The 19956-nt window shown below is 40.2% G+C and overlaps 1 protein-coding gene across 3 annotated transcripts in view; it reads right to left on the bottom strand.

Moving 5' to 3' along the window:
* Positions 1 to 639: 639 nt before the first annotated feature.
* GK (glycerol kinase) overlaps positions 640 to 19956 on the bottom strand; it is a 123165-nt gene continuing 103848 nt past the window's right edge. For 2 of the 3 annotated variants that reach the window (XM_075336493.1, XM_075336494.1), the window contains 2 exons: positions 9038 to 9124; positions 640 to 1253 (listed from right to left, as the gene is read on the bottom strand). In XM_075336493.1, the coding sequence (XP_075192608.1) occupies positions 1240 to 1253; positions 9038 to 9124 (101 nt within the window). In that variant the 3' untranslated portion in view covers positions 640 to 1239. The remainder of the gene's footprint in view (positions 1254 to 9037; positions 9125 to 19956) is intronic. The other variant, XM_075336495.1, reaches the window with a different exon arrangement.

Raw genomic sequence — 19956 nt, 5'->3', positions numbered from 1 at the left:
GGCTGAGCTCTCTGCCTGATCACATTGGAAGCAGGGACACAGGGAGAAACGCTGCAGGGGTAAGTAAAGCTTTTTTATTTTAGAATGAGCAGCAGCCTGGGGGCCAAATCTAACACAGGGGGGTGCATGTGCGATCACAGTGGGACGCAGGCTCATAGAATATGCACCGCTGCTCCAGCCCCTCACTGCGTGCGATTTCAGCACCATTGGAGATGGACAGCGGCTGTGCATATTATATGAGCGGGTGCAGGAGATCAAAGGATGCAGGCCGCAGCGTTCCCCTGTGCTCCAGAGCTGCTGCCCCCACCTCCCCTGGACGCTGCAGTGTACATACACCCCCCCCCCCCGTATATCCGGCGTATAAGACGACCCCCCACTGTAGCCATTATTTTAAGGGGGTAAAAAGTCGTCTTATACGCCAGTATATACGGTATATTATATACGGGGCAACATTCTGGCCATTTGATATTTGCCTTGAATACTTTGATTGCTCCAACTCGATCAAGCTCGATCGCTGACTTTGCATCTCAACACATTTAAATAAAAAAATATCCAAACTTAGCAGAATACGTTTTACCATTTCTTGACATCTACTTTAAATAAATGTTTAGCCTGAAAAAAAAGTCAATTTCCCCTTGGTGATACATAGTACCAGTAGTTTATTATGGTTCATCACCCGCATTATGAGAAACAAGACACCAAAACAATTCACAAATCATAAGTATAAATAGCCTTAGGAATGTAAAAAGGCACAAAATGATTTAGAAGAAAAGAAGTAGCAATTAGAATTGTCTGTGACACATGATATACAAGTTTGTTTAACTTAACTTCCAAAAATTAAAGCTTCATCAAAAATATCTGTACACATTTCCCAATCAGTATTGGAGATTCTAATTATTGGAACAATTAATATCACACAAGTGCAAATAAGTCCTCAAGTCACTTCTACATGACAACTGAGATTAGGATTCCCTTCATCGTTGTATAGATTGTAAGAATTTTCATACAGACTGTAAAAGAAACCCTATTGTGTTACTTAGCAGGTCAATCCGCTTTAGGAGGGGGATGCTGCTAAGAAAAGTGGAACAGCAGGAGGAGGCCGACTGAATTTAAAAAAAAAAAAATTGTGCATGAAAACGATTTCTATTAGTTGGCAAATTCTTTCAGACTAAAATCATCATCGCATTGGCAACAGATGAATCCCAAAAATACCAACAAAAAAAATGTGCAGAAATAACTTCATTTCTCAAGTCCTGAAAAAAAGCAGAAACACAAAAGTTAAACTAGAAAAACAACATCTTAAAATGAAATGCAGTTAATATAAAGGATAAAGTGATTGTATGTCTTTATAAATAAGTAATTAACTGACATTTCTAAAAAGTGGGTTATTTAACCAGGTGTTACTATTTGCACAAATTTCTTCATTAAAAAGAGCAGTATGTGTGTATGCCATGAGTAGTGTTATCCAAATTGGTTTCTTGCAGGCAAAACGTCACAGTGACAAGCAAATAAATATGTCCGTATGGAAAATATGAAGGCAATTTCTAGGATTTTTGTCTATAACCTAAGAATTCTATAAAATAAAAGGAAAAGTAATACCTGTTACCCTAAGTTGTGACTAGAGATGAGGGAATTTAAGTGAATCGCTCTGTATTTTTAATCAAATTTTTTTTCTTTTAAAATGTAGAGATTTTGCAATTCACTTAGTGCAAATTCACCAAAATGAAGGCCATTTTGTTGAATCAAAGAACTGGCAAAAGGTATATGTAAAAAATAATTTTCACATATATTCTAGGTATCATGATGTACTATAGGCGGTAAGTTTGTGATTTTGATGGCTTCAAAGTGACAAATGAAGTCTGCAATGAGGCCAGTTCCACCAGCAGCTTCACTGCCTTTGCATACTTCCTCTTCAGTTTAGCGAGCTGTTCTCAACGCTTAACTGTCCTGCTGCGCCCTCATTTGTGCCTCATCGCGCATATCCTCTTTGGCCTGCTTTAATCTATGCAAAAGTTTCGAGGACAAAGTTGGCCGCGTGCCATTGCAATGCACATTGTAACTAGGCCTTGGATGACAAACATTATGACATGCATTGTGACGGCATGGTGCACTGTGATATTGGAGGCCTACTTGGTACCAGAAGCCCTGCCAAAGAGGATGCACCCAACGGTGGAAGTAAAAAAAAAAAAAAAAAAAAAAAAAAAAGGTGCAGAGTACCGGATAATAGGCTGCAGTCGCAAAACTTAATTTCCTATTAAATATGCGTGAATTATCATACTGGAACCTTGGCAGATTCGATCATCTCTAATGGTGTCCATCTTTACTTTAGGCCGCTTTACACGCAACGACATCGCTAACGAGATGTCGTTGGGGTCACGGAATTTGTGACGCACATCCGGCCTCGTTAGCGACGTCGTTGTGTGTGAAACGCAGGAACGACCGTTAACGATCAAAATTACTCACCTTCTCGTTGATGAGTCCTTCCTTTCCCGAATATCGTTGCTGTTGCAGGACGCAGGTTGTTAGTCGTTCCTGCGGCAGCACACATCCCTATGTGTGACACCGCAGCAACGAGGAACTACAGCGTACCTGCGGCCGCCGGCAATGAGGAAGGAAGGAGGTGGGCGGGATATTCTGCCCACTCATCTTCGCCCCTCCGCTTCTATTGGACGGCTGCTGTGTGACGTCGCTGTGCGTCGCACGAACTGCCCCCTTAGAAAGGAAGTGGTTCGACGGCCACAGCGACATTGAAGGGAAGGTAAGTCCGTGTGACGGGTGTAAGAGAGGTTGTGCGCCACGGGCAGCAATTTGCCCGTGACGCACAACCGACGGGGACGGTTACGCTCGCTAGCGATATCGATACAGATATTGCAGGGTGTAAAGTGGCCTTACGTTGCAGTGATCATGTGCTCACTGCAGCAGTGACACCTGGGTGAATGGTAGGTGATCACTGTAGTGAAGTAAACAAAGATCAGATGGAATCACTTAACCAGCCTTGTGTTGGCACAAAATGTAACGTGTAAGTAGTGCTCATTTTTTATGTTATAACATTCCGTGTAGTTACAGTATAAAAAGGTTTCTAAAATCCTGGAAATCCCCTTTTATTCCTTTAAGACATTTATATGACCTGATTGATATAATTTGTATATAACTGTAAACTAAAAAACAAAGAGCGAAAACAACAAAGTATAATGCAAATTGTTGGCGCCTCTTCCATTCTGAAAGTGTAACAGTCTTTTAAATTTTATTTCATAAATCAATAGTACACATGAAAATAAGCAACTTTGTATTATATCTTATCAGAGAAATTTGCTTCTTTCTCTGCCATAACTGATCAGTCATTATCAATAGTCTCAATTCTAAGTTAGAATCTGTATTCAGTGAAAACTTTCCCATTATTGAGATAAAAGATAGCAGCTATTACTGAGGAGATTATATGGCAGGAGAAGGGGTGGAGCTAGAGAGAGGAGCTAAAAGAGGGAGGAGCTAGAGGCAGAGCTCCACGCCTCTTATCTATATAGAATCTCATCAGTAACAGAGAAATTTCTCTCATCAGAGAGAAGCAAATTTGTCTGATAAGATATATTACAAAGTTGCTTATATTCAGGTGTACTATTGATTAATGAAATAAAAATTAAAATGACGGTTATGCTTTAAAGGTTTGCTCAGATGAAAAGATTATACCTTTATGTAATGAGTGTGTGATAAAATCAGATAGAAAATGGACCAATGTTAATGAATAGGGCTGTTTATGAGAATTTTTTCACATGGACCAAGCATACATATGAAAGAAATCACAGCATGCACTAGTCTTTTTCAGATTGCCTATGCAATGCTATGTGTGTGCAAAAATTATAAAATACTAAAATCCGTACTGATCATCTGGATTAAACACGGATGATAATACACTTGTCTGATGCCGGCCTTAGACCAAATTCTTTCTTTGGTCTACAAATACAGACAAGTAGCTAAAGTATCCGATTCTTTGTAAAGCTTGATTTGTGTAGTATAAATTGTGACCTCATTCCTATAACTTGTTAGGTACATTATATTCCAGAAGGGATGTTTCTAGTCACAAAAAATTGTAGGTTAGACTTAATTAGCAGTAATCTGTCCCAACGTTTGATAATGAAACTAGTAATTAATACACATTTCCCTAATTACTAAGAGCTTGTCTTTTCCATTTGAAGTAAATTGAATGTGAAGGACAACTGGTAAACCTGATTATAGCTACAGTATACCCAGCACCTTACTAGTGTGAGCGCATAATTGTATTTCTGCACCATAGACTGCACATTGAATGCTAACTCCATACAAGTCTCCACACATTTCTATCTTCTGGCACCCTCACGTGGTAACTGAGCAGCACAACAAAACGGCAGCCACTGAACTGTCTCTACCATCTAACCTAAAAGCAATGTCTCAAGAAACAGCCTTTATACAGTCATATGAAAAAGTTTGGACACCCCTATTAATGTTAACCTTTTTTCTTTATAACAATTTGGGTGTTTGCAACAGCTATTTCAGTTTCATATATCTATTAACTGATGGACTCAGTAATATTTCTGGATTGAAATGAGGTTTATTGTACGTACAGAAAATGTACAATCCGCATTTAAACAAAATTTGACCGGTGCAAAAGTATGGGCACCCTTATCAATTTCTTGATTTGAACACTCCTAACTACTTTTTACTGACTTACTAAAGCACTAAATTGGTTTTGTAACCTCATTGAGCTTTGAACTTCATAGGCAGGTGTATCTAATCATGAGAAAAGGTATTTAAGGTGGCCACTTGCAAGTTGTTCTCCTATTTGAATCTCCTATGAAGAGTGGCATCATGGGCTCCTCAAAACAACTCTCAAATGATCTGAAAACAAAGATTATTCAACATAGTTGTTCAGGGGAAGGATACAAAAAGTTGTCTCAGAGATTTAAACTGTCAGTTTCCACTGTGAGGAACATAGTAAGGAAATGGAAGAACACAGGTACAGTTCTTGTTAAGCCCAGAAGTGGCAGGCCAAGAAAAATATCAGAAAGGCAGAGAAGAATGGTGAGAACAGTCAAGGACAATCCACAGACCACCTCCAAAGACCTGCAGCATCATCTTGCTGCAGATGGTGTCAATGTGCATCGGTCAACAATACAGCGCACTTTGCAAAAGTAGAAGCTGTATGGGAGAGTGATGCAAAAGAAGCCGTTTCTGCAAGCACGCCACAAACAGAGTCGCCTGGAGGTATGCAAAAGCACATTTGGACAAGCCAGTTACATTTTGGAAGAAGATCCTGTGGACTGATGAAACAAAGATTGAGTTGTTTGGCCATACAAAAAGGCGTTATGCATGGAGGCAAAACAACACGGCATTCCAAGAAAAGCACTTGCTACCCACAGTAAAATTTGGTGGAGGTTCCATCATGCTTTGGGGCTGTGTGGCCAATGCCAGCACTGGGAATCTTGTTAAAGTTGAGGGTCGCATGGATTCAACTCAGTATCAGCAGATTCTTGACAATAATGTGCAAGAATCAGTGACGAAGTTGAAGTTACGCAGGGGATGGATATTTCAGCAAGACAATGATCCAAAACACCGCTCCAAATCTACTCAGGCATTCATGCAGAGGAACAATTACAATGTTCTGTAATGGCCATCCCAGTCCCCAGACCTGAATATCATTGAACATCTGTGGGATGATTTGAAGCGTGCTGTCCATGCTCGGCGACCATCAAACTTAACTGAACTGGAATTGTTTTGTAAACAGGAATGGTCAAATATACCTTCATCCAGGAACTCATTAAAAGCTACAGGAAGCGACTAGAGGCTGTGATTTTTGCAAAAGGAGGATCTACAAAATATTAATGTCACTTATGTTGAGGTGCCCATACTTTTGCACCGGTCAAATTTTGTTTAAATGCGGATTGCACATTTTCTGTTAGTACAATGGTGGAGGAAGGTTGAACTAGATGGACCTAGGTCTTTTTTCAACCTAAGTAACTATGTAACTATGTAACAATAAACCTCATTTCAATCCAGCAATATTACTCAGTCCATCAGTTATTAGATATATGAAACTGAAATAGCTGTTGCAAAAACCCAAATTGTTATAAAGAAAAAAGGTTAACATTAATAGGGGTGCTCAAACTTTTTCATATGCCTGTATCTTAAAAATGTGGACTTACATACTTTATATTTATTTACATTATGCAAGAAAAACAAAATTTGACAGGAAAAATGATAGAAATAAAATGATCCTATTACTTGGTCCTAAACAAAGTATTGGGTAGACATTCTGAGTATAGTACATAACCAATATGTAGCAGCTATATCTAGGCAGGAGCATTTTTCTAACTATTCCAGTCAAAAGACTGAAAATTGAGGATTTGTATGTCAACCTACACAGCTGCCTTTAGAGCAGTCATCACAACTGTCACTGAACTTTCATAAAACTCGAAACAACCCACTGTGCTAATGTATTTTAATTGAAAGAACCACTCCAGCATTTTTTTTTATTTTTAAAGAGCTTGAGTGATGCTTCTAATCCAAGTTCACTGAGCCTAGTCTTATACTCACCCTCCGACATTTCACTTTTTATCTGTGCCACCCCGATCCAGCGGCACCATCTTGTGACCACAACTTCTGATGGGACGGAAATTAGAGGTAATGGTCACAGGGTGCTCAATGTAAGTCTACAAGAGCCAGAATGAGGATCTCAGAATTATTGATTTGTGACCTCGGTGTGCTCCATGAAACACTGGAGTGATCAGTCAGGTCACAAACTGCTGGAGAATGACTTCAGCAGAAGGTGAAGATGGTGGTGGGCAAATTAAGACCAAGAGCAGGGAGCTTAGATTAGAAGCACCACTCAAGCGATATAATAAGAAAACACAAAAACGCTGGAGTCATGCTTTAAGATGTGGTAACGAAAAAAAAAAAAAAAAAAAAAAAAGATTCAGGGATCTTAGTAAGCTATGGCCTCAGTTATACAAATGATCTAAGAAAAAAGTGCATTACTCATCCTCTCTGGGTCCAGCACTTAGTCTACAATGCAATTCCCGCCGTCCGCTACTGCTGACAAAGCACAGTTTTCTGGGGTTTTTTTTTGTTTCATTTTTTAAGCAAAGTGCAGCTGGAAAACTGGAGTTCCCAAAACGGAAACATTTATTTAACCCCGTAACGACCCATGACGTACTGGGTACGTCATGGATCGTGTGCCGGTAAGCCCCGCCCCCTGACGCCTGCAGGCGGCGATCCGCGCACATATCAGCTGTTATCAACAGCTGACATGTGTGCCTGCTAGCCGCGGGTGGAATCTCTTCCACCCACGGCCATTAACCCCTTACATTTCGCTGCCAAAATCTGGGCGCCGCCATGACAGTCACTTACCCCTCCCCACCGGAAGTCACGTGACATGATCACGTGACTTTGGGTGGTGCCATGGTAGCACAGGGTCGGAATACAGCCGGCATTGAAAGTAAAAAGCAGCAAATCTGCAGTTCTCAGCTCTGTAGCCGAGATCTACAGATAGTGCACAGCGATCGGATTGCTGATCGCTATAGCCCCCTAGGGGGACAAGTAAAAAAAAAAAAAAAAAAAGTTTTAAAAAAATAAAAAAAAAAAACCTAAAAAAGTTCAAATCACCCCCCTTTCACCCCATTGAAAATTAAAGGTTAAAAAAAATAAAAAAATACACACATTTGGTATCGCCGCGTTCAGAAATGCCCGATCAAAATATAAAATCAATGAATCTGATCAGTAAACGGCGTAGCGGCAAAAAAATTCTAAACGCCAAAATTACGTTTTTTGGTCGCCGCAAATTTTGCGCAAAATGCAATAACAGGCGATCAAAATGTAGCATCTGCACAAAAATGAAAAATGGTACCGTTAAAAACGTCACGTCGAGACGCAAAAAATAAGCCATCACTGAGCCTCAGATCCCGAAAAATGAGAACACTACGGGTTTTGGAAAATGGCGCAAAACGTGCGCCACTTTTTTTGGACAAGCTTGTGAATTTTTTTAACCCCTTAGATACAAGTGAACCTATACATGTGTGGTGTCTACAAACTCGCACTGACCTGAGGCATCACATAGATACCTCAGTTGTACCAAATAGTGAACACCGTGAATAAAATATCCCAAAAACTATTGTACGATCACACTTTTTTTGCAATTTTTCCGCACTTGGAATTTTTTTGCCGTTTTCCAGTACACTATATGGTAAAACTTATGGTTTCATTTAAAAGTACAACTCGTCCCGCAAAAAACAAGCCCTCATATGGCAAGATTGATGGAAAAATAAAAAAAGTTACGCCTCTCGGAAGAGGGGGAGCAAAAAACAAAAACGCAAAAAACGGAAAGTGCGTCATCTTGAGCCCGTAACGTCTGACTGGTTGAATGTCAGAAGTTAAGTCACAAGCTCCCAATGCATCTATATGAGAGCAAAAACGAGGCTCTCCGAGTTATATAGATTTGTGCCGGCGCACTCCATGAAATACTGGAGCTGCCGGCAGGTCACTAAGTGCTGGAGATGGACCCGAGCATCAGTGAAAACAAAGACTCCAGTGGTGAAATAAAAAAAAGCTGGAGAGGTGCTTTAATTAAATTAAATAATATGAATAAAAATGTATGTATGTATGTATGTATGTATGTATGTATGTATGTATGTATGTATGTATGTATGTATGTATGTATATATGTATGTGTATATGTGTGTGTATATGTGTGTGTATATGTGTGTGTGTGTGTGTGTGTATGTGTGTGTATATATGTGTGTGTGTGTATATATATATATATATATATATATATATATATATATATATATATATATATGTGTGTGTGTGTGTGTGTGTGTGTGTGTGTGTGTGTGTGTGTGTGTGTGTGTGTGTGTGTGTGTGTGTGTGTGTGTGTGTGTGTGTGTGTGTGTGTGTGTGTGTGTGTGTGTGTGTGTGTGTGTGTGTGTGTGTTGGGGGAAGTCTGAAGGACTTTATTTTAAGGGACAATAGGTAGACCTTGAATTGAAGTCTAGTTAAGAGAATAAAAACTAACCTGTGATGTACTTTGCTCCGATTAACATTACCATGCTACTCACTACATAAAAGCCCAGAGGCAGACTAGTGAAGATACTAGAATCACCTGCAGACATCCAGCGGGACAGGATTCCATTCAAGCAAGACAGGAAAAAGAAAGAGAATTTCAAAATTGCATAATTGGCGTTAATAATCAACCAACATCAATGGCAGAACAATTACGAGTTGTGACAATTGATAAAATCAATTATTCTTTCATTCATAAGAAAAACAGCACTTTATCAAGAAAGCTGCCAAAATGACATGAGCTGGAAGAAGAGCATTAGAATAGCAAATCAGACTTTATGGACCTTTATCCTTCAAGCCTTTTTTAGAGGGCTGGATCTACAAGGAGACTTTTAGTGGTGCAATATTCCAATTTTAACAATACTTTGAGTTTAAGAAACTTAGTGCCCTACTCAATAGTTAAAGTTGGAATATCTCTCAGCAAAAAGCCTTAGTTTTACTCCAGCCTAAACAGAAACTAGAGTGACACAACCCCCAATTACACGGGAATCATTTTTTTCATTCATCTTACTGGTGGAAGCGCTCCATAAAAGATTGATTTGTGAAGCAGAACAAAGTATTTGCACAGATTCTGTTTACTTGCTATGTGTAGAATATGCAAATTATTATTTACTCCTTTTTGTAATTAAAATGAATTGTGTAAGTGAGGAAACAGAGCAAGTAAAAAAAAAAAACAAAAAAAAAAACAAAAAAAACCCCAGACAGCCTGTGTTATTCAATCGTCTTGTGATGCAGGACTAACGTTTCTACAGTACCTGGCACGCCATGTGTATTGCAGACATATGCATTGCTACTTTTTTTTTTCTGACTGATCTATGGCCTAACACCATTTTTTCCCATAAAGCCAAGTGAGGCCAAAAAGGACAAAGGAGAACATGTGGAAGGGTGGAATGGAAATTAATTCACAGAAAAAAGGGGTGAATGGTATATACAGTCTTATCAAATTCACAGAAATATACACAAATATACTACATAAAATATTACTTAAATCAAACATTTGCTTATAAACAGTACATGGAATAAAAAGATACTGAAATATTTGAGTAAAATATCTGTAAGGATAAATAGAATACCGGTATATATGGATTATGATATGTTATATCCAACACAGCCCTAGTATCACCCTAAGGACAGTCCATACCTTGCTACGGAGCTTGGCACCCTACTGAAAAAAATAGAAAATTGCACCCCTGCTTGATACTGCCTGCCCCTAGCAGAAAAAAACATTTTTTATATATTTTGTCAGAATATTAAAATTACATATCCTTAAAAATATTATGCCAGCAGTAGCTGTGTAACAATCGTACAGCCTGATGCTAGTAATCATAGACAGAAAACAAGTATGTATTAGATATCATTGACAATGGCTTAATGCTCCATCATATAGTCCATCGGCACCATCTGGGGCGTACATAGAAATCATGGGGCCCCATAGCAAAAGTTTGAATGGGGCCCCCCCACCTGATTAAAAAAAATACAATAAAATATTAACATAATAAACCGCATACAAGAGGGTGGAGGGACATACAAGTTACTGGGGGGACCATACAAGTTACTAAGGGCTGGCATACAAGTTACTAGGGGTGTATATACACATTATGAATTAATCTGTATCCTAGCCAGACTATACATCTACCAGACTACTAAGTACCCTATTACTGGAGACTATTACTGGGCCTAGCTCCATCTGCAGAGGACAAGTCTAGGCAGTGCTTTACCCTGTTTTGTGACTGTGTGCGATGTGCCCGTCTGAATCTCCGCTGGGTGCAGAGTCCATGCTGAGTCGCCCTTGAGCAGTACAACCACCAATGGCTGCTGCCTACCTGCCTGCCTGTAAAGATCTTCTCTCTGGCTGTACGTCAGCCAGAGGCACATGCAAGTTTAGCCAGAGAGAGGAGCAACAGAGCAGGAGGAGTTTTTAGGATACTGCAGTGTACACAACGCGCCGGCGCTGAGTTGCTGACCCCAAAAGCCTGACACTAAGCCTGGCTGGGAATCAGAGGCTGGCTGGCAAATTTTGACCTGCGGGGAAAACACAAAGCAGTGGCACCTGATAAGTGGCCTATACTTATTGGCTCTGATTCATTAAAGAGGTGGTCCGAAACTAAATTTTAATTTAGTCCTAAATCTCTGTTATAATCCAATCTTTTTTCTAATATAAATTAATGAAAAATTCCCTCACTACTCTGCTTTGTTTTTTACTACTTCCTCTCTGATGACACATTGTTTGAAAATCCCCAATGCACCCTGGGATACTCAAACGTCATTAACCCCTTCAGCCCCGGGGCACTTTCCGTTTTTGTTTTTTGCTCCCCTTCTTCCGAGAGCCGTAACTTTATTTTTCCGTCAATCTTGCCATATGAGGGCATGTTTTTTGCGGGACAAGTTGTACTTTTAAATGAAACCATAAGTTTTACCATATGGTGTACTGGAAAGCAGCAAAAAAATTCCAAGTGTGGAAAAATTGCAAAAAAAGTGTGATGGCACAATAGTTTTTGGGATGTTTTATTCACGGTGTTCACTATATGGTAAAACTGATGTGTGGGTATGATGCCTGAGGTCGGTGCGAGTTTGTAGACACCAAACATGTATAGGTTTACTTGTATCTAAGGGGTTAAAAAAAATTCACAAGTTTGTCCAATAAAAGTGGTGCGCGTTTTGCGCCATTTTCCAAAACACGTAGCGTTCTTATTTTTTGGAATCTATGGCTCAATGACTGCTTATTTTTTGCGTCTCGAGCTGATGTTTCTAATGGTAGCATTTTTGCGCAGATGCTACGTTTTGATCGCCTGTTATTGCATTTTGCGTAAAACTTGCGGCGACCAAAAAACGTAATTTTGGCGTTTGGAATTTTTTTGCCACTACGTCGTTTACCAATCAGATTAATTGATTTTATATTTTGATAGATCGGGCATTTCTGAATGCGGCGATACCAAATATGTGTATATTTATTTTTTAACCCTTTAATTTTCAATGGGGGAAAGGGGGGTGATTTGAACTTTTAGGTTTTTTGTTTTTTTTTTAATTTTTTAAAACTTTTTTTTTACTTTTTTTATTTTATTTTACTAGTCCCCCTAGGGGGCTATAGCGATCAGCAATCCGATTGCTGATCGCTATCTGCTGATTACAGGTATACCGCTGTAAACAGCAGAAATAGTCACTTTCTTTTTTCCTCTGCTCCATGCCGAGGAAGAATGAAAGTGAAACTTCATAGCAGCAGGCGTCACGGCAACCACCGAACGTCACGTGATCACTCACGTGACGTCCGGAGGGGGCGGCGGTAAGTAAAAAACATGGCCGCGCGCATATAGATCTCGCTGCCAGACTTTGGCAGCGAGATCTAAGGGGTTAATGTTCCGGGTGGAATGCGATTCCACTCGGAACATGTAGGCACACATGTCAGCTGTTGAAAACAGCTGATATGTGTGCCGATCCACGCCGCCTGCCCGCGGCAGGGGGCGGGGCTTACCGGGACACAATCCATGACGGAAAGATCCGTCCATGGTCGTGAAGGGGTTAAGGGGCAGAGACTGGTCAATCTGCAGCCTCTGCCCTCTCGCTGATACAAAGCTTCGTCAGTAACTTCCATTTTAGGGACCAGGTTAATCCCTGTTCTACTTAGCATGCACCAGCTGTCAATTCCAACAGATGCTCAGTAGAATCTTGTCACTGTGCACTATTCTTCTCAGTGCACAATGAAAGTGCACTCCCTCACAGGCTCTAAACAGAAGTGACGTCACGTGCTGTGACGGCAATGGTCTCTGCTTGCTCGTTCTTTACTTACCATGTGCACTGACAGTGCGATCTGCTGCCCGCTTGTCACTTCTAATCAGAGCTGGCGAGGAAGTGCGCTGCCATTGTGCACTGAGAAGAATTCTGCACAGTTACAAGATTCTACTGAGCATCCATTGGAATTGATAGATGGCGTATACTCAATAGAGCATGGATGAGCCCAGCCCCTGAAATGGACATCACTGATGACAATTCATATCAGGGAGGGGGCAGAGGCTGCGACAGTGACCTCAGTCTCTGACTCCTGATCATGACTCGATTGTGCCTCCCAGGATGCACTGGGATTTTTAAACGAAGCAACACCAAAGAGGAAATATAAAATATAAAGCAGTTAAAATATTGAGAAAAAGAAAGGGAATTTTCAATTACAGCACTCTATATAAGAAAAATATTAAAATGCGAATTTAGATAGATAGAAATTTAGGAGTAAAATTAAATTTCATTTCAGAGTAGTCCACTGCACAACATCAAGTACATTTTCCAACCTTTACAGTTTCAAGTATTTTCCTTAGGACAGGCCATGATCACATCTGTGGGGATCCATCTATCAGCTGATTACATAGCAGTATTACAGCGTTGTACCATTGATGTGAATAGAACAACGCTGGAATACCTTCTAGAACCTCTTCTTAGAAAAGTACAAACCAACGGCAGCCGAAGTAACAGTGCCAGACACTCGCCGAGCACCCCAGTGCCCAACGCTTGCCGAGCAAACAGTGGAATCAGGCGCAGTCAACAAATCAAAGAACTCCGGAGTAAATAGTACTAAAAAAAGTCCAACAAAGGGCCTCAAAGTAATTAATGATAATTTTTATGGAGGCAGTAAATGTATTAAAATTATACAAATCTATAAAATATCTACATTTGTTTTTAGTAATGCATCAACAAAATAGTCAGACAATTACCAAATAACATATACTATATAGTGTTACTAAACATCACCCGCCATACAAAGACCAATAATACTACTATACATTACAAAATTACAAAATAATGCAACCAGACCATGTCCAAATATTATCACCACATAGAGTCTGAATAGAACCACCATCCTGCTACTGAGCAAAGCCCAGTGGGCTTTGCTCAGTAGCAGGATGGTGGTTCTATTCAGACTCTATGTGGTGATAATATTTGGACATGGTCTGGTTGCATTATTTTGTAATTTTGTAATGTATAGTAGTATTATTGGTCTTTGTATGGCGGGTGATGTTTAGTAACACAAAGACCAATGGGTTCACACTGCAAAGACCCCAAAAATCTGCAGTGAGTGAACTTGGCCTAAAGTAGCGGTGTCCTCCTTCGTGCGCGCACACACACACACACACACACACACACACACACACACACACAAAATAAATTTTCACATCTGTCTCCCCCATATAATGGTAACGATTATGATCCCTATTAGCTTCAGGAACTATAGTGAAACTCTGCAAATTACAGGAATACACAGTGATGTCACAGTACAGGGATAATACACACAATGATTTCACAGTACAGGGGTAAACTCAGTGATGTCACAGTACAAGGATAACACACAAAATGACATCACGTCACAGTACAGGGATAATACACACAATGATGTCACAGCACAGGGGCAGTACACACAGGGATGTCACAGTACAGGGCAGTTTCTTTCTGTAGTGTTACAGACAGACATTTGTACATTATAATACTCACCTGCTCCTGTGATGTGAGATATGATGTTAGTGGCTCCAGACTCCCTTCTGCACTTCCTGTGGGTCCTCCAGGCTGTGTTCAGATCCTGTCCTCTGCTTTTTCTTTCTGATCCTTCGGCTCCCTGCTTCTTGTTTGCTTAGCTCTTGGTTTGCTCTGCTTATTCTGCTCCTTCTGCACAATTTACGGTTTTTATTTTCATCTTTTCTTTGTCTCATGCTGTACTGAACAAGCTCCACCCCCTCTCCTGATTGGCTGTTCTCCTACTGGCATCTCTCGCAGCTCTCTAAATGGAAGATGACGCTGCCTGGCCACTCCCTCCTCTTCAGCAGAGGCTGCGCTCTGTGGGCGAGTCTGCATATCGATGTTGCGGCCAACCTGCAGCTATTCAAACAGTGCGGGCCCCCAGCAGACTTAGTCAGTTGCTTGCTGACCGTCCCAGGCAGCCCGCCCCGCTGGGAATGATGAAAGTGAAAGCGCACACACAGCCCCCTCCGCTCGCGGGCCCCATAGCAGTGGCGTGGCCTGCCTCTATTGGCGGTATGCCACTGGGCACCATATTAGATGTAATTAAGAACTCGACACATTTTCCCTTATATTAGAGGTTCCGCAGGAGCAATGTAATGATAAAATCATATGTGTCTATAAAGAATATAACCAAATGTATACATATTGTTGTAACAAGCACAAAAACAAGCAACTGTATTAACGATATTACTGTCTCGAACAGAATATGGTAGCACATTTTAAATTGTGATTGTGTGAGAAGAATATAGTTAACTTAGACCACAATGTTGAAAGACTGTCCTTAGGATAAAAATAGTAAAAGTAGGGCCATGTATGCAAAATACAAAAGATCATAATCCATAATACAACAGGTTTGCCGCACATGCAGTACTGGGAGACTCCTCCTGCGATATGTGAAGTTCCAGGATATAATGGAGATTGTGCCCTATCCTGGTCTCCTGATGAACCCCAATATATAAGTGGGGGAAAATCCTTTTATAATATATAAGTGGGTGAATCCTTTTTGTTTGACACCCATCCAGGAATGCCTTGGTTCGGTAATTGTACCATATGAAAAACACCCATGGGGATGCTAGTCTGAAAAATCCAATAAGATAAGTTATTGTGGCCTTTGGCCTTCTCTATATTGATTGGGCAACATGGAATAGGTTGTTTATACCTGTTTTTTAGTCCATCTTGTTTATAGCAGGAAGTTTAGGGATATAATTCTTAGGGCTAGCCGCTGTGGAATGGGGGCACCACTTGAACCCTAGGGTGCGTGTAACTTCATTGTTATATCTCCATTGATAGGTAGTGGAAAGCATTCTCCCATGGATCATTTAGTATATCATTCCCAATTATTATTATATTGTCTACGATAATCGGTGATCCCGTTATTCTATCCTTCAGGGGTTTATTGAAAGGTCCATTTATACTGTACCTAGGATATTCTATTTGGGTGTTTTTGTGTGTCTATAATGTATGTGAGATATTGCTATTTTAAGATGTATTTAAAAAAGCTGTATTAAGATAATTATAATTTAGGTAGTCTTAGAAGTCCTCCCAACATAGCCTAAGAGGGAGTTGTGATCCAGAATACACCTTCAAAATTCATGGGTGTAAGCCTCTCTGCCTTGTTCGCATCAAGGCCCTGTTTGCATACTGTATTTGGCCACAATTGGTCTCATAGGAAACTAGATTTTATGGTCATTAAGGCAGGAAAACATGACATATAAAGGAGGGAAATATTTGGGACAAAATGGCATCTCTCAAGGAAGATAAATGCTAATTGCAATCATATTACATTACATATCGTACCTGTTCCATAAATCAAATACAGTATTTCTCAGGAAACACAGACTTCTAACTCAATATTCTAAGTATGGAGCTTAAAGATTTCTGGACCCATTTAGTAAAGAAACGAAATACCCAAAATTATTGGATACTTTTTGAGATTATGTATATTTCAAAAACACAAAAAAGCATATTACTATGGATCTACCATGGCCTGTGCTCTGCCAATAAAAACATGAACTTCTGCAAGATGTATCATGAGACATCTAAATGAGATCAACAAGGACTTTCTATCTATAAATTGTTGTCGTGACTTCAGTGGGTGACCTTTTGACATTCTATTAAATGAACTGATTTCTTAGATATCCATTTTTGGCTTCAGTTCTATAAACAATTATAATATAATTTATCATAGTAATATTGAGCCTCTTTTCATTTCAAGCTTAGCATGATAATGGATTTGCACAATAATGTGCTCATTAACAGGAAATTATAAGCAGTTGGAGGAAAATCCTCAGCTCAACATAAATAGCTTTTATTTAGAGAATTATCAAGAAGAAATTAAAAAAAAAAAAAAAATTATTTTCTAGATGGAGAAGGGATCTCATTATTTTACAGGGCACATAAATTGAAGACAAAAGAATTAAAAGGTCAGTAATACTGAGAAAAGTGTATACTGTCACTACTTTATAATAATGATTGTGATATTGTTGAGGAGAGCCATAAAATGAAATACTTAATTAACCTCTGGACATAGAGCAGTGTGAGAAATATATCGTTTTGCCTTACATAATTCAGGTTTCAGATCATATACATGACATAGATATAAAGATGGCCGCTATTTCCTGTTATCCACACCTTGCTTGGAATGCAAGGAATGTCCAGATGAAAGAAGACCTCCATATAAGGGAAGATCCCTGGTCAACCTGGAAATCACAGACCAAACCATCAGCATGGATGCACCAGATGACGTCCCTCCCATCGTCATGGTTTCATCCACTGGAGTCAGACCCGCCCATCAACAGCAACACGGATCTCCCCATTGGCTAGCTCATGGACTGTCCCACTAAATGTGCATATCTGAACTTGTATACGCCCCTAGCCTATATCAAGAGGACGCATGCTCTTCTCTGTCTGTTTTGGTGCCATTTTCTACTGTGACCAAGAAGAGACTTCATATCCGACTGTGTCTGGTGTGAATTCTTTTATGCATGCACTTGGTATATACCAATTCGGCCAGGCAGTAGGCAACTAGTGATCTCTGGTTAGGAGTTCACCTTAACATTATTGGTGCCCAATGTGGGGCCAGTATAGGAGAAACTCTACAATCTTGAGGACCGGCGATTGGAATGGCAGGACGTGCTGGATACCCTGATCCAAGAGTCTGATCCGCTCTTTATACGAGAACATGGTAAGTCTGCTGATTTTTATAATCTGAAGTCTTACTCGTGTGTCTCAGGGTATGTGGCACTGATTGCCTGACCGTGTCCGGTTTTTGCGATCTCTGTGACGGCAGAAGAGTTTCTCCGCTGCTGGCCATATTAATCTCGGAAGAACCGTCACATATTCAGTTGCCTGCTGTCTGTTGTGTGTATTTGTGAAGAGGGGAAATTAAGAGAGCATGTGGGTTTGTGAGTTCTGTTAGTTGTCGCCTGTGATATGGTTTGTGGTTCTAGTGGAGACTTAAGTAGTTAATACGGTTTGGTACAAGACCTAGAGATATAGGGCAGGTTTTAATTGGTCAGGTTAGGCACGTGTTTTTCACGGGCTCTCAAATTTGTTGATATGGTAAAGTATTTTGTCTGTGGTATAGTATACGGTTGTCGCCTGTGGTACAGTTTATGGCTCTGTGAGGAAATACGTGGGACTGCTGGTACGTGGTAATCTTGGGGCCTAGCGCAGTGTAGCGTGGAATGGCTGGTACGGATACCATTGGGGCATAGCGTTTAAGTTGCGCATTGTGGCTGGTACGTGGTAGTCTTGGGGCCTAACGCTGGACGTGAAGTGGCTGGTACGGATACCATTGGGGCTTAGCGCAAGCTTGGGTGATATAATTGGTATGAGGTGTCTTGGGGTCTAGAAAAAGCGCTGGACGTGAATCGGCTGGTACGGGCACCTTGTAGCCAGGGGTGACACCATTGGTGTCTTTATGAATTATGGACCATGTAGAAACTGGGCAGGGACACCGTGACGAGGCGCCTGCTGCAGACTTTACAAAACTTTACTTAGTGTTCAATTGTGTGTCAGTTGTGAATCATCTCCCCATCTTTGTTTGTCTGTTGTTTTTATCTGGTATGCATAGAGAAAGATTGTTTGGTGTTGTTTATCTTGAGAGAAAGATGGAGAAATTGGTGAAGTTGCGTCTAGTTGTGCTGGAAAAATCCGGATGAGAGTGGATTTTGTTGGGATGGGGGGACTCTAGGCTGCAATCCTGTGATAAACCATGTGCTATTTTTGGTTGCAGCCATTTTAGGTCAGATTTTAAAATGGTGGATGAAGCACATGGCTGAGGCATGCATGGTTTAAAATGGTGGATGAAGCACATGGTGGCCGAGGCATGCATGGTTTGAACAAAGAAAAGGCGGGGGATGTGTGAAGAAGACCATGTGCTCTGTAAATGTTTGAGCAATGGATTGGATGGAGTACTATATACTTAGACCGAAAAATAAGTGTTTTTATCTATAATTAGACTTAGATCTAGGACATATGTGTGTGTATAAATATATATATATGTATAAGTACAGACTATAGAAAATGGGGAGACAGAGTTTGAGCAGATGTGAGGTCAGTTTTCCCTTTTCTCTGCCACATGTTCCTACAGATTTTAAAATGGTGGATGAAGCACATGGCTGAATGGAGTAGTACATACTTAGACAGAAAAATTAGTGTTTTTAACTGTAGTTGGACCAGGACTGTGGATATGTAAATCTGTGTGTATATGTACAGAGTATGGAATATAGGCAGGAAGGATAATTGGTTAAACTTGTAAGTTTAGCAGAAGTAAAATCAGTTTCTCCCTTCCCCCACTCACATGGTTCAGCCACACTTACACAAAGAAGCCATGTGCTATTCTGGCAGTGGCCATTTTGTTAGTAAATCTGTATGGAGCCCTTCAGTGCAGCTGACAAAACTGCTCCCACCAAATAACATATGAAGTGTTAGTAAATGTTTATAGCACTAAAAGATGGAATATTGTATGATTGGGGAGTTGTGGAAGACACTTAATATAGATCCAGTGTGCAGGTTGGATTGAGTCAGGACAGTCACAAGGAGCAATATCTTATTGATTACTAAGCAATAAAATTAGAAAAAAAAAAAACCTTTAAATAACGTACCTTTGCAGTAGAGGTCATGATAAAGAGGTAAATAATACATATTTCCGTTATGGATCTGATAGATTTATCCTGAGAGTTGCATGTTTTAAAAAATAAAAACAAATAAATCAACAGAAGGGAAACTTGACTCTTGCAGCTGAAAAAGCCTCTTTCCATCTGGTTTTGGGGGGAGGAGCAATCTTAAAAACTTGTGGAACAGGGTTTTTTGTCTCCCTTTGGAACCTATTGTGAGCCTGCTGTGAAAAGAGAGAGCAGCCCAAACATGGTC

Source organism: Anomaloglossus baeobatrachus, chromosome 2, assembly GCF_048569485.1.
Source record: "Anomaloglossus baeobatrachus isolate aAnoBae1 chromosome 2, aAnoBae1.hap1, whole genome shotgun sequence".
Classification (NCBI taxonomy): Eukaryota; Metazoa; Chordata; class Amphibia; order Anura; family Aromobatidae; genus Anomaloglossus; species Anomaloglossus baeobatrachus.
This window is presented reverse-complemented; position numbering and strand designations above follow the sequence as displayed.